Source organism: Crinia signifera, chromosome 6 (genome assembly GCF_055691185.1).
Source record: "Crinia signifera chromosome 6, ASM5569118v1, whole genome shotgun sequence".
Taxonomy (NCBI): Eukaryota; Metazoa; Chordata; class Amphibia; order Anura; family Myobatrachidae; genus Crinia; species Crinia signifera.
The window spans coordinates 115,962,317-115,978,228 of NC_139222.1; the positions used below are offsets into that span (position 1 = coordinate 115,962,317).

General features: G+C 37.9%; 1 protein-coding gene across 5 annotated transcripts in view; it reads left to right on the forward strand.

Moving 5' to 3' along the window:
- Window positions 1–14,698, forward strand: part of NKIRAS2 (NFKB inhibitor interacting Ras like 2) — a 35,979-nt gene extending 21,281 nt beyond the window's left edge. For 4 of the 5 annotated variants that reach the window (XM_083146878.1, XM_083146877.1, XM_083146880.1 and 1 more), the window contains exons 2-4: window positions 9,288–9,393; window positions 10,004–10,245; window positions 12,651–14,698. In XM_083146878.1, coding sequence (XP_083003004.1) covers window positions 9,300–9,393; window positions 10,004–10,245; window positions 12,651–12,890 — 576 coding nt within the window. In that variant the 5' untranslated portion in view covers window positions 9,288–9,299 and the 3' untranslated portion in view covers window positions 12,891–14,698. The remainder of the gene's footprint in view (window positions 1–9,287; window positions 9,394–10,003; window positions 10,246–12,650) is intronic. The other variant, XM_083146881.1, reaches the window with a different exon arrangement.
- Window positions 14,699–15,912: the final 1,214 nt, after the last annotated feature.

The following is a 15,912-nucleotide window of genomic DNA, read 5'->3' on the forward strand; positions in this document are numbered from 1 at the left end:
CATAGAGGTATAGTTGGCATTTATAATTATTGAGACACTAACACCTTTTCTTCTTCACTTTAATCACATCACTTCGGAGAAAAAAATACCTGTCTCAACAACGATATCAGGATCAAGACAAGAACACGCTACGGGCATATACTCACCAGTTCTTCACGTAAGTGCGGTACGCACCATTTACTGTATTCAGTCACATTAAGAAAAGATACCTTTATAGGAGTATCTTGCTCCACTTTCTGGTGAGTAAGGTACGATCACATTTCCTCTTCTAACCACACGGGGTGTTATACAATTCTTCCGGCTTATATACTAACCCGGACTCCCCATCTTTTTCATACATCACCTCACTGAGTGGAGAATAATTCCGAAAAAAGAAGGTATATTGCAGAAAAGAAAAAGGAGAAGAAAGAAAGAAAAAAAACCTTGAGGATAAAGAAACCGCTACGTATCTGTACATCACCCAACTTACCGTGAGTTGGGGTACGCCCATCTATGCAATTTCCTTATATACTGTGATACTGACATTGTGGTTAGAAAAACATTATAGATTCCTCCTTTCTTTATCTTTTTTGAGGAAAAAAAACGTTGAAAATTGTGAAGACACTTGAAGGCACATAACACTGTCCATAAATTATTAGTGCAACTACCCACGTCCGGGTTTTAATATTATGTCCTTATGCACGTATTTAATTCCAGCTAAGGATATCCTTTATGGTGATAAAAGCTCAGATTTTGCTATGATAAGCACATCCAGCATTCAGTAATTATGGACAATGTGCCCGGCAATCTTTAAAGGACAATGTGCCCGGCAATCTTTAACGGACAATGTCAGCAATAAATTGTTTATTACCGGTCCTTGGGCTGAATAGTCACCGCTTCGTGGAGGGTCTTTAAAGTGGACCTTAGCAACCAGAGACGCCACTTGAGTGATGCAATGCGGCTACAGTGTGGGTAACACTGCGCGTAAGTGCTTCTCTCCGGTATTAGCGTGTAGGGGATCTGGCCTCAATAACTCCCGGTGGCGTGGTGTGACAGCACTTGGGGGAACTCTGCCACTGTTCCAGGCGTGCTTTGGTGTAGATATCACACACGGTCACTTTGCGGTGTTAATGAACCGGGTGGCCAGCTTCCAAATCAGACTCCTAGAATGAAGCACTGCCTCATTTTCTTGGAGATTATGGTGACAGACACATGAGGGAATTGCTATACAATCAAAAATCAGGCGCAAACTATAAATTAAAATCAATTGCTATTATGTAAATATTTAGATATTTAAGTGGTAAGATTGCACTTTGTATGCTGCTCCCAACAAAAATCAACAGAATAGAGTAACAATATAATAATATTTAATGAGAGCGCATAATGAAAATTTTTTACATATTTATTAAGGTAAAAATATTAGGTACTTAAAACTGCATATACAGAATTTATACTAAAAAATAGGCATCAATCCCTTATATTAATGAGGTAATGGGGGAAATTTACTAAAGGAAATTTGTAAAAAAATAGGTGTATTTGTATTTAGAAATACACTTATTTTTGACATTTACTATCCCGAAAATACGGCAATTCGTAGTTGTATTGATGTGCTATCAATACGAATACAAATTGCCGTATTTTCGGGATAGTAAATGTCAAAAATAAGTGTATTTCTGGATACAAATACACCTATTTTTTACAAATTTCCTTTAGTAAATTTCCCCCAATATCTCAAGACTAATGTCCCAAGACTGAGAATTTCTCAGTATAGTCTCTTATCGAGTAAGGGATGAAAGATATAAATATCCAGAATTATTAATCTCACCACTCCATACGTTGGGGCATGAATGTTCTTGTAGTTCCACAAGGCTCTGGAGCTTGCCTGGTAATTAAAGTGGTGGCTAGGTTGGAAGTTCCCAAGGGGGAGTCTGCAATCTGCGGTCCTCGGACAGTATAGATGTAAAAGTACGTCACGTAGGAGAAGATGGTATGCCGCCTGCAGTTTGGGAACTCTCAGCATCACGTTTCAGTTACCTGACGGGCGCTGGAAATCACAACTGCCGTGTTGGTATGGTGTTGGCTAGGTTGGATGGGTCCCCCAGGGGGGGGGGAAGCTGCAATCTGCGGTCCTCAACCGGTGCAATAGATGTTGCCTGCGCCAGGAGGAGAATGTCGGCCGCCTGCAGTGGGGAACCCTCAGCACCTCGCGTCAGTTGTTTGGCGGGTGCTGTCAATCCTAACCTGCAATTAAAGTCCTTGTAGGAATGGGTTAACAAAGTTCGGGTTAACCTTGGAGTGGTGGCGTGGATTAGTCTGGATGCCCGGGTAACATATAGCTCATTCCTTGACGCGTTTCTCCGTCATGGGTCTCGGACGGTTTCCTCAGAAGGTGTGTGAGCTAGTATCATCTCTCTGTTTAAAAAGCAACCTTATCCAATAGAGGTGGAGTGTTTCTTAGTATACACCTGTGACTTCATTAACGTTTGATTATGTCTTCAGGTGTGACTTCAGATGTATTGGACCAATTTAGGTCTCTTATTTCTCTAATAGCCATTGTAAATTATTTTCAACATTTCATTGGTATATAGCAAAGTTTTTAGCTAATAGATTTCAATCAATATAGCTACATCTCTACACATTATTTAACAATTTCTAAAAAACTTGGCATCACTGAACGTAGTATTTTTTTATTATTTCTGTTGTAATGGTGTTTCATCAATTAGAAACAAATCAATTCTTATGTAGCCTTATGTTGGCTCAGCGACAGAGAGCCGGACTCACAAAAGGCACACAGACTCCTTCCGTGGTTCGAACACGTCACTGGACATTATTAATTTTTATCTTTAACATTTTAATTTTTGTTTTTATTATTAAGTAATGAATATTGTCTTTTGATTTGTGCAACAAGAAACTATTTGAAGAGACAGCTACCGCTAGACAGACCTCTGTTTTACTGTTCGGACAATATAGAACCAAAAATTCGGTAACATTATTAAGAAGACAAAAATCAATTAATTCGTCGTGCTTCTATGTAGAAGCATACATATATTTTCTACATTGTTATCCATATTATAGGTTTAATTACAACTAAATTTATGTCATTCTTCTTCAATATACGGATATTTGTAGTGTTAATAAAAAAGAAAATAATCAGTATAAAGAGAATACGATAGAATAATACTATTATGAATGTTGATCTAGTTGATAGCAGTACTTAGACTATTAATTTTAATACATTAAATAAAATATAAATACATAGAAGCAAAAATTATATAAAGAATTTTTTTATAAAAATATATTAAAAAGAATATATATATAGTAATACTAATATACATAAATAGGACTAAACATATATATGGCCGACAGTAAACAGATGTTTTGTTTAAAGGTATGACTACGGTCCTCCTAGATGTTATTCATATTCCATTTAATTCAATATTATCATTCAAACCAGCAGGGAATAAGGTTCCCAATGAGAAAATCCAAAAGGCCTCTCTAGTACATAATCTATTGAAACGATCCCCTCCCCTACAAGTGGGTTCAATTTGTTCTATCCCTTGGATCGTAAGGACTCTAGGATTGTTGTCATGTTCTACCTTGACATGTCGTGATAAGGAATGATTATGGGCTCCCCTAATGATGTTTCTCCTATGTTCGAGGAACCTGGTGTTTAGGGTACGGGTGGTACGTCCCACATATTGAACCCCACATTTGCAAGTAATCAAGTAGATCACGTATGTGGAGGTACAGTTGATGTAATTTTTTATTTCATAAGTTTTGCCTGATACCGTAGACAAAATTTTTTTTCTAGAGTTAATATATGTACATGTTATACATTTATGTCTACCACATTGATAACATCCCTTATAGTTCACTTTCTTTTTGGGTTGGTCCTTTTCTGCACTTTCAAAATGACTAGGGGATAAAATGTCCTTAACCCCTTCCTGACAGAGCCAGTTTTTGCGTTCCTGACAGAGCCATTTTTTTCAAATCTGACATGTTTCACTTAAGTGGGGATAACTTTTTTTTGCTTTTACTTATCCCAGTGATTTTGAGATTGTTTTCTCGTGACACATTGTACTTCAAGTTAGTGGTAAATTTGGGTCGATACAGTCTGTGTTTTTTTGTGAAAAATACCAAAATGTCGTGAAAAAATGGAAAATTTTGCAATTTGCAAAATGTCACATTTTCTGCTTGTGAGACAAATAAACATACCACTCAAAATAGTTAATAACTAACAAAGACCATATGTCTACTTTATGTTGCAATCATTATTTCAACCTCCTTTTCATTTTTTTGGACACTAGGAGGCTTCAAATATGAATAGCAAATTCTCAAATTTTCAAGAAAATTTCAAACTCTGATTTTTTTAGGGACCAGGTCAGTTATGATGTGACTTTGAGTGACTTGTATGTGAGACACCCCCATAAATGATGCCATTTCAAAAACTGCACCCCTCACAGTATTCAAAACAGCATTTTGGAAGTTTGTTAACCCTTTAGGTGTTTCACAGGAATTAAAAGAAAGTGTAGGTGAAATTTCAAAATTTCATTTTTTTTGCAGATTTGCAATTTTAATACATTTTTCTAAGGAACACAGTAGATTTTACTAGAGAAATGTGACTAAAAATTGATTCCCCCAATTCTTTGGTTTTCATAAATATCCTATATGTGGCCCTAGTGTGCACGGTGACCAAACCACAGGCTTCATAATAGAAGGAGCACCTACTTGATTTTGGAGCCTCCTTTTTATGAGATTATTTTTTAGGCACAATGTAGGTTTCTAGGCACCATAAGATGCTAAAAGTTAGGTACCCCCCCACAAGTGACCCCATTTTGCAAACTACACCCTTCAGGGAATTCATCTAGGGGTATAGTGTACATTTCAAACCCCCAGGGGTTTCACCAATTGTGGTACAACTGGGCAGTGAAAATGAAAAAAATTAATTTTTCATTTTCACAGCTCAGTTGTATCAAAATTGGTGAAACCCCGGGGGGTTTGAAATGTACACTATACCCATTGATGAATTCCCTGAAGGGTGTAGTTTGCAAAATGGGGTCACTTGTGGGGGGGTTCCACTGTATGGGTGTTTCGGGGGTCATTCAACCAGAATCTGTGCTGCAAAATCCAAAAATCACTCCTTCCCTTCTGAGTCCTGCCATGCACCCAACTGGTATTTTTTGGTCACACATGAGGCATTGCCGTACTCGGGAGAAATTGGGGCACAGATTTTGGGGTGCTTTGTCTCCTTCATTCCTTGTGAAAATGAAAAATTTTGAGCCAGATCTGCATTTTTGTGTAAAAAAATGTAATTTTTTACAGAAAAATGCAGTTCTGGCTCAAAATTTTTTATTTTCACAAGGAATGAAGGAGACAAAGCACCCCAAAATCTGTGCCCCAATTTCTCTCGAGTACGGCAATGCCTCATGTGTGACCAAAAAATACCAGTTGGGTGCATGGCAGGACTCAGAAGGGAAGGAGTGATTTTTGGTGGTGGAATGAATGGTGGGTGCTATGTCGCATTAGCAAGACCCCCGAAGCACCAATACAGTGGAACCCCCCCACAAGTGACCCCATTTTAGTCACCAGCTTTGGGAGGGGGGCTGGCGCTGCGGCTGGCGGGGGGTGGGAGGGGTGCTGGCGCTGCGGCAGCCGGGTGGGTGGGAGGGAGGGGGGCTGCCGGGTGGGAGGGGGGGGGGGGCTGGCGATCGGTGGTAATCGGTGCGGTATATACACACACACACACACACACACACATATATATATATATATATATATATATATATGTGTGTGTGTGTGTGTGTGTGTGTATATATATATATATATATACATATATATACATATATATATATACACACACACATATATATATATATATATATATATATATATATATGTGTGTGTGTATATATATATATATATATTTTTTTTTCAGTGCATATATTTAATTTTTAACTTTTTCTGCAGCTTGATGATGCTGCTGCTGCGGGGGGGAGGGGGGAGGAGGGCAGCGCTGCGTGCGCTCCAGACGCTCCGGGGGAGCCGGGGGAGCTGCTGCTGCTGCCGGGTGAGTGCCCGGCGGGTTCGAGGGGGGGCTGCACATCGGTGGTGATCGGTGCTGTACTTGACAGCACCGATCACCACCGATCCCTGTGTTACCGAGCGGCTTAGCCGCCGGTAACACAGGAAACGCTGTGAATGGCTGTTCAGATTTGAACAGCCAATCACAGCGATCGCCGACCGGGGGGGGCACCCCTGCCCCCCCTGGGCGGCGAGGGGGGATGTCTGCTGTCAGGGACAGCAGACATCACCTAACTGTCACTGCGTCTCTAGACGCAGTGACAGTTAGAAGTCATGACGTACATGTACGTCAAATGTCGGGAAGTACTTCCCGACCATGACGTACATGTACGTCAAATGTCGGGAAGGGGTTAAGTGTTCTATTTCTTTTGAATATGACTCTAGGTTGTTCCTCAAGATGGGGTGCTAGAATATTGTCACACATCAATATCCTATAATTATTCTGAATTATTTGTCTTATTTGGTTGGAGTTACTGTTGAATTTAGATATAAAGAGAGGTGGTTTCTGAGTTTCTGTTTTTAATTTTGTTTTGGTGTTCAGGAGAGTGGATCTTTCTATATTCATTGATTTCATCTCTGCTTTTTCTATAGTCCATTCAGGATATCCCAATTCTCAGAATCTTTCTCCTAGTTCTTCAGTTTGTTTTTTGAAAGAGGTTATTTCGGTACAATTCCTACGTATTCTACAGTATTGATTTGATGGGATATTGTTCAACCATGGTTTGTAGTGGCAACTCTGATAGTTCAGATAGTTGCCACTATCTACTTCTTTTTTAAAAGTTGTAGTAATTATTTTATTGTTTTGTATTTCTATGGTTATATCCAAGAAATTTATACTGTGTGAATCATATGTAGAAGTGAATTTCAAACCAAATGTGTTGTGATTAAGTGATTCAAGAAATTGATCTGCTAATAAAGTGCCACCCCTCCAAACAAAAAATAAATCATCAATGTACCGTCCATAGCACACCAGGTTCGCCCCATATGGGCCGTTCCAGATGTATTCTTCTTCGAAGCGGCCCATATATAAGTTGGCAAAACTGGGGGCGAACCTGGTGCCCATGGCGGTACCAAGTGACTGTAAATAATAACCACCATTAAATGTGAAATAATTGTGTGTCAGGATAAAACGAATGGAGTCCAAAATAAATTGTTTCCTTTTTTCTTGCAAATTTACCACTGTGTCCAGATATGTCTGTACAGCTGTTATTCCTTGTTCGTGAGGTATGTTAGAGTACAATGACTCAACATCACATGTCATTAAGATGTATTCTGGACTCCATTCGATATCCATAATTAAATTCAAAAAATGAGTGGTGTCTTTAATGTGAGAGGGGAGTGCAGTAACTAAATCTTGAAGGTGTGAATCTACAAATGAAGATAAATTAGTGGTAAGTGACCCAATACCTGAAATGATAGGACGACCAGGGGGTGAGGTGATGGACTTGTGTATCTTAGGGAGATGATAATAAGTGGCTATTTTAGGGTATGGAATGAATATATAGTTATATTCTTTCTTGGATATAGCTTCTTCTTTAACAGCTCTATCAAAGAAGATTTTGATTTCCTTACAATATTCAGGTGTTGGATCCCTCCTTAGGGATTGATAAAATTTTGTATTATTTAGCTGACGGTAAGCTTCTGTACAGTAATCTTCTACATTTTGTATTACAATGCCGCCGCCTTTGTCGGCGGCTTTAATTATAATCGATCTATCATTTTTTAATGCTCTTAATGCTATATATTCATTGGGGTGTAAATTGCTTTTATTGCTTTTTTTGGGATGGTTAGAATTTTTTGAATTGGTTTCCTCACAGAGCTGACTGAAATCTTTAAGAGTAAGGGAATAAAATGCCTCAATACATCCTCCTTTAAATTGCATCGGATAAAATTCAGATTTCCTCTGTAATGTTCTCTCTCTATTATAGTTTTCATATTCAAATATTTTCAAGTATTCAGAATTGTTTTCTTTTTCTAATTCTTCTAATAGCCTAATTATGTCCATATCTGTTTGGTCTAATGTGGTCTGTATCTCAATGTCTATTTGATTTTTCTGAAATTTTTGGGTTTTATTGGTAAAATATCTTGTACGGCATAAATCGCGAGTATATCTATTTAATTCTACAAATAAATCAAAAATGTCTGGTTTTTTTGATGGCACAAATTTAAGGCCTTTAGAGATCACAGCCTTCTCTGTTTCGCTTAATGTTCTACTGGACAAATTAAAGACTCCCTTTTCTCTTATTCTCTTCTTAAACTTTTGCTTTGACTTTTTTCTCCCTCCTCTGGATCCCCTATATCTCGTTCTTTCCTTTTTGGGGTATCTTGACTTAAAATTTGATACCGATTCTGGGTTTTCCAGACGGGATATAATCCTCTCTCTAAAAAAGGGCCATTATTTTCTTGTAAGGGAGATTCTTGTGTTCTTTGAATTGAACTTACATAATTAGTGTTTTTAGGTCTTGCTCCCTTGCTGAAATACTCCATCTGTTGAGATGCAGTGTCTCCATTTATATTTGGACCATGTCCTAGTTGTTTCTCTAATTTAGGGTTTGCTCCAGACATATATTTATTATGAATTCTTCTAGGGGTGCTGGTTGTTCTTTTTTTGGTATCTTTTTTAAGGACTAGATTTCTTCCTCTATGCGGTGAGAAATTTTTGTTTGGGGGGTTCACTATATTTTGTGTTCCTCTGTTGTAGGACCGTACTTGATTATTTCTATAATCATAATTATCCCTTGCTAATTTATTATTTTTGAATTTAATCAATGAATATTCAAACTCTTCTATTTTTCTGTTTAGTAAAATGAGGGAATTGGTAGTGCATTATTAGTGTTCATTCTAGCACCCGCTATCTTTTAAAACCCATGCAGTTCCTCTTCCCTGCCTGGGGTGTCGCTGTCTGCTGTAGTGCTTTTAGCACAGTGTGGTCTGTATATCAGCACTGATATGCAAACCAGACCTGTGCTAGAAACACCACAATAGACAGCAACACCCCAGGCAGGGAACAGGAACTGCATGGGTTTTCAAAGATAGCGGGTGCTAGAATGAACACTACATTATAAATGCGTGGTTTAATGTGATTCAAATTTACATCATATAGTACTTGGAAATTTTAAGATATGAATTCCGTTAGTATAAGGATTTTTGGTGTAAAGATCTCTTATTGTATATTTTCTAAGTAAGGTTGTGTAACATTTCACCTTTCTGTGATTTTATGTCTATAGCGTTCCAGTGAGATGGGGAAAAGCTGCAAGGTTGTATTGTGTGGGCAGCAAACAGTAGGTAAAACCTCCATCTTGGAGCAGTTGTTGTATGGAAATCACGTGGTTGGTAAGTTCAGTCAGAAGCTGCTGCAATATCACCTATGTGAGATACATGTATATTATACTAGTAAGAGAATTAAACATTACAATTACATGTGATACAAAAATTACACATAGAGTGTCCTTTTCTACTGTGGCTTCAGTCACACCAATTACCCTGTCTCCCCGGCTTTCTGGGGACAGGACCACGAAAACACACAGGTTTCACTGAACCTATGTCTTATCGCATGAAATATATATATATATATATTTTTTTGTAGGCAACCTAATAGAATAGCGGCTAGCCTGTAAAAAAGAAAATATCAGTGAAACTTACATTTTTCGCATCCAATGATTTTTAATACCCACCATACATTTACTTATAAGCAGTGACAGAAATAACCGGAAAATATTCAAACATGCTATACTGTAGCCCAGTGGTTCCCAAACTGTGTGTCGTGGTTCCTTGGGGTGCCTCGGAGTACTTGCATGGGTGCCTTGAGGTGTTTTCGAGGAAACCTCACAGCTAATTGTATAAGCTTTGTGTTGTTGTTTTTTTTAGTTAATTTATTTCATGGAATGTTTGCTAATTATCAAATGTTTGTTGTTTAATGCTATACACTTTCCCTATCCTGAAGGGACAGACATGATAGAGACTCAGGAGGACATTTACATTGGGTCCATTGAGACAGACCGTGGTGTACGAGAGCAGGTTCGTTTTTATGATACACGAGGCCTGAGGGATGGAACAGAGCTCCCCAAACACTGCTTCTCAGGCACAGATGGATATGTGCTAGTGTACAGTGTGGACAATAAAGAATCATTTAAACGCGTAGAGGCTTTGAAGAAGGAGATTGACAGGTCCAAGGATAAGAAGGAGGTGTGTGTGTGTATATATGTGTGTGTGTGTGTGTGTGTATATATAGTAATGTGTACTCGTGTACACATTCCCTTTGAGTGGAAAGAGAATTTGTCAAAATAGGTTTAAAAATTGGCAAGCAAACATTTCTATTCATTATAATGACCTGTAATGTTTATATACAGTAGAAAATATAATTTTTGAGCAACAATTTTTATTTGCATTTATATAACAAATGTGAGTGACGCTGGCATTTTTAGCAGATATTTAGCACATCTCTCACAGATGTTGGCACACAAAAGGTTAATGCAAATTATCTAAATTGAAAAAACTAATTGCCAATTTGCCAACAAATAACATTTTTGAAAGAAAAAAAAAAGAAAAACAGCTTATATGACCTTTACATTAATGGAAAATGATATACAGGTAAACACCATAAAAAGTAATGCCCCCTCCTTAAGTGAAACCTTATGTACAAATGGTGTATCTTATAGGGACCAACCCACGTGGAGGTGATTACAGTCCCCAAACTTCTACACATGGGAGTTAGATGCTAGATAAGGGTTAGATGCTAGAACAATAGATTCCCCAATGCTTCTGCAGATGTTTGAGTTTTAGATACAAGCGCAGTGTTTCCCAACTACAATCCTCAAAGCACAGTCCAGGTTTTAATGCTATCCATGGTTGAGCACAGATGGTTAAATAAAAATAACAGTTACTGATTAAGTCACCTGTGCTCAGGTAGCGTTATTTCTAAGCTAGATACCCACTATAAGAGTATCTTTCCTATCTGACTGGTTGAATAAAAATCTGGTAATTTCTATACATTTTCCTGCTTTTCAGAGTAAATGGTTGATTGCAGTTTGTTCCCAGGTTCTCATTCCAATCAGGCAGATTGGGAAGATAATCTTATAGTGTGTATCCACCTCTGTACTGTTAGTGTTTCTTGAGAGCCATAGTTGGGAACCCCTCACAGTTATTTAAACACTATACTCTACAAAGAAGACTCAAGCATGGTTTATAACTTTGCTATACCTTCTTTGGAACGAGATTGAGAATGTAGTACACTGACATAATACCGACATTGGTAGAGTATATAAAGTTACAATGTGCAATATATTGGCTCCTGTGGAATCATGATAATGTATACATTTTGCATGCTAAAAGAGTTTTTTTTGCTTTTGTTTTGAGTGACGTTATTATTCTGATTAGTGCGACCACTTTAAGTCGAGATACGTTTCGAGATGAGTGGGCAAAAAAGTGGAAGATTCAATGTGACAAATGCAAGGTCACGCACCTTGGGAGACATAACCAGTGTGCTAGTTATAACCTAAGCGGGGATGAATTGGGGAATTCAGTACTCGAAAAGGATCTAGGAGTCCAAATAGACAACAAACTAGGGCATGGGTTTTCAAACTGTGGCCCTCCAGATGTTGTGTAACTACATGTCCCAGCATGCCCTGATAGTTTTGGCATGCTCTTATAGGAAAAAATGTGGCAATGCATGTTGGAACATGTAGTTTCACAACATCTGGAGGGCCACAGTTTGAAGACCCATGAACTAGGGTGTAGTGCTCAATGTAATATTGCAACAAAAAAGGCCAACAAAACTCTAGCATGTATTAAAAGGGGCATGGAAACTAGGGATTCAAAAGTAATTATGCCTCTGTACAAATCATTGGTTAGACTGCACCTCGAATACGGAGTACAGTTCTGGGCCCCACACTATAAAAAGGACATAATAGAATTAGAAAAAATCCAAAGAAGAGCAACAAAGCTTATTAGGGGAATGGAGAATTTAAGCTACGAGGAGAGATTAAGCAATCTGGGACTATTTACTCTAGAGAAGAGACGTTTAAGGGGGGACATGCTCAATATGTATAAATACATTAGGGGCCAATATAAGGAACTGTCAAACACCCTTTTTTTCTGCTAGACAGGAATCTAGGACGAGAGGGAACGAGTTTAGATTAGAAGAAAAAAGATTTTGTTCATCTAGAAGAAAATATTTCTTTACAGTCAGAACAGTTAAACTTTGGAACTCTCTTCCTGGAGAAGTGGTGGCGGCAGACACTATAAATACGTTTAAAATAAGGTTGGATAAACATTTATTGGTTAAAAACATCAACGGGTACGAATAAGTAACATAATCTGTCTTTAAAATATCAGAACATACTATACAAGGGATTAGCTACTATAAACATAGATTGAACTAGATGGACGAAAGTCTTTATTCAGCCTCACCTACTATCTAACTATGTTTCTGAAATGTATGGAGCTTAGTGGATACCCAGAGTGCTGTAGCTTGTTATGCGATGTTTCCAAATAAATGATAACTATATTTATTTATACAACACAAGGATGTTCTGGGTTTTTTTCAGTTCCAAATTCTAGTATGGGGAGTTATTTCTCTGTGTCTTTTTAAGGTCACCATTGTTGTTTTGGGGAACAAATGTGACCTTCAAGAGCAAAGACGCGTGGATCATGATGCAGCTCAGCAGTGGGCCAAGAGCGAGAAGGTGAAATTGTGGGAGGTGTCAGTCAGCGAGAGACGTTCCCTGATTGAGCCTTTTGTGTTCCTGGCAAGCAAAATGACTCAGCCCCAGAACAAGTCGGCCTTCCCACTAAGCCGGCGGAACAAGGGCAGTGGCTCACTGGACAGCTAGAGTTGGAGGAGTGAATGTTACACCGAGGGCTAAGCATATTCTCACTGCATGAAGCACTCACACACTTCCAGGCTTTCCCCTCCTCTACTGGAGCTTTACATAAACGACTTGCTGGTTAGTTACCTCATCCAGAGCACAGACCTGCGCAAACAGATACTGCTATTTCTTTTGTTGCACTGAACACCCTAAAATGGATCTTTTCCTTTGAAGGAGTGAATTTGAAATGTCCCCCTTTGAATGCTTACTGTATTAGTAGACCTCTTTTCAATGTAGTCTCATATTGTACATTTTATATGTTTTTTTATTATTATTTTAAATAATATTTCATGTATTTAAACAAAATGGTAGGTTTTATATACAAAAAAAATAAAATAAATGTAAGGTGGCTTATGTAATATCCTGGGAGATGAAAGCTGTGCGGGAGCTACCAACCAACCTGGTGTAAAGGTGCAGTCATTTACTAACCAACCTGATTTTGCCTTGTAGATGCCATTTTAGAAATGTGGGCAAATAAGTCGTCAGAACTTCCACACAGCCTGCAGCATCTAGCAGGCTATTGCATAAGCCACCAAAAGTAAAAAATGGGTTAAAAGACCCATTGTTTGAGTAGGCCATGTGGTTTCTTCATATACTATTTGGTTTTTATTAAAAATACAATGCTTCTTATCTTGTTTGTTTGTCAGTTCAGTCGTGACTTCATAAATGTCTATTTAGAGAATACAGGGCCAGTACGTTACGCAGGTTGTGAAGAACACTAGCAGCCAATCAGATTTGCATTTTTTAGGTCTGGCTTGTATGAGATGGATTAAAGCCAGGAGTTATACCTGTTTGTGATAGTATACCTGTGCTGCTTTAAATATATTAATAAAGATGGCCAGTAGGTTTCATGCAGACACTTATGAGATGTACTTACAAACGTCAATCCTATTATTTTCGCACATAATACATAGGGAAGTATACTGTAGCTATCCACGTTAAAGGTGTCCCATATCCATAGAACTGGTAATTGTTAAGGGACCAGGAGTGAAACTGTATAATTAGCTCAATGATTTGCCAGCCCATTTCATAACATTATTTAACATATTATTGTATTTGCAGATAAATCCCAGAAACCTTTCATATTTGGGAATAATAAGCCTACATTCTAATTTTTTATTGAAATATTTGTGATTTTGTATTTGAATGTTGTTTATTATAAATATAATCGATATTAATGCATTGATACATTTGCATTTACTAAAGAACATTTACCCTATTAGCTACAACCAGAGTCAACATTTTAATTCTCTCTTGTGTAACCTGAACACATTTTTTTTGTCCTATTTTATTTGGAATTGCCCCTTTTAAAATGTACTACACAGCTTTGCTGTATAACATAATGTTTGTATTTTGTTTAGCATTAGTACTACTTACCCCATTATTTGTATTGTTGCACAACAACAAAAGCCATTCACACTTGTATTCAAAGTACTAACAATGCATATAAGACAGTTAGGGGTAAATTCACTAAGATGGGAGTTATATCGTATAGTAAATGTACCCCATAGCTTCCAAGGCACTTAAGATTGTCATCTAACGTCTTTTAATGTGATATAACAAGTATTTATACTTGCAGGTGTCACACAGTGCAACTGAAAAGTGCCCTGACTGAGAGATGTATAGATGATATAGCATTAACTGACCATCTACTTTGTATTATATGGAAATCATACCTGCACTGATTTGTTAATGTTGTTTCTTTATGTATCTTAAATTGCAGTTATTTTGTGTATACTGTATGTGCATTCATAAAGCAATCATTCCACATGCTGGATAGTTTGTCATCTTTTATTTTAGACAGGTTATTTTAACATATGTGTTTTTAAAACTTCGATTTATTGTTTCGATTACCAATATTCAGTTATCGGAAATTTTTTAATCATTTTTAAATCCTTTGGACGGGTCTTCACCTTACACATCTGATCACAAGATAACATACCAGGATAAACTAGCAGCAAATGGTGTTTTATGTAGAAGTGCCTAGAACAACCAATTATATCTGAGATATTTATCAAGTACATTCTATATCACTTCTTGTGATAAAAGCAGTGTGGGCCATACATGAAGGGTGAAGGTCACCACTGTTGTGTGAGAACACTCCAATAGCTTGCTAGTAACAGTTGAAATAATACTTGAACCTGCTTCACACTGTACTCATTGCCAGTACATTTAGGTGTTTCTTCTCTGTTCTCAAGCAACTTCACAAGTTGAAGCTGGAAATTAGCAGTCTATAGCCAGAACAGCAAGCAGAAATACAGAGGGGATGCTTTATCATACATGTTAGTGGCAAGTAGGTTTTGCAGCAGACTACTAATATACAGGGATTAGACAGTGCTGGGATCTGACAGACAGGGGTACATTTACCAAGAATCAAATTTAAAATAGATTAAAACAATTAACTTCATTTATTACATGTGCAATGTAGACACCTAAACACAACATTGATCGATTAGTCAGGGCTGGTAGTAGACAAAATGAATCTGGGGATAGGCCAAAATAAAGGTCTAGAGAATCCTGTAAAATAACAAATAAATATGGCGGATTTTTGATATGTGCGTAAAGTAGAGGGTGGGTACACTACACATGTACGGAAAACTAGAGGGTGGGTGCACTACACATGTACGGAACCCATTCTGCATAATGGTTTTCAGGCCAACACTAGCTGGGTTTTTTTTTGGGGGGGGGGGGGGGAGGGGGAGGGGGACTACAGTCTACAAAAGAAGAGCAAGGCCTCATTTTGTAGGCAGGTGGAGCCCAGACTGCAGACTCCCTGGAGTTGGCAGGGAAGTTCCAGTAGGCAGACTAATCTTCAGCAATGGTATCTGAATCAGATGCATGCAGGAGGCATGTTTTACCCACAGCCACCTCCTGCATTAAGGTGCCCATGCACAATGCGATGCTCGCATGCGATTTGAACTTCAAGACACTTTGAACTTCAAAACTATATATACTTTTTATAACTACTATTTCTATAATAGATATG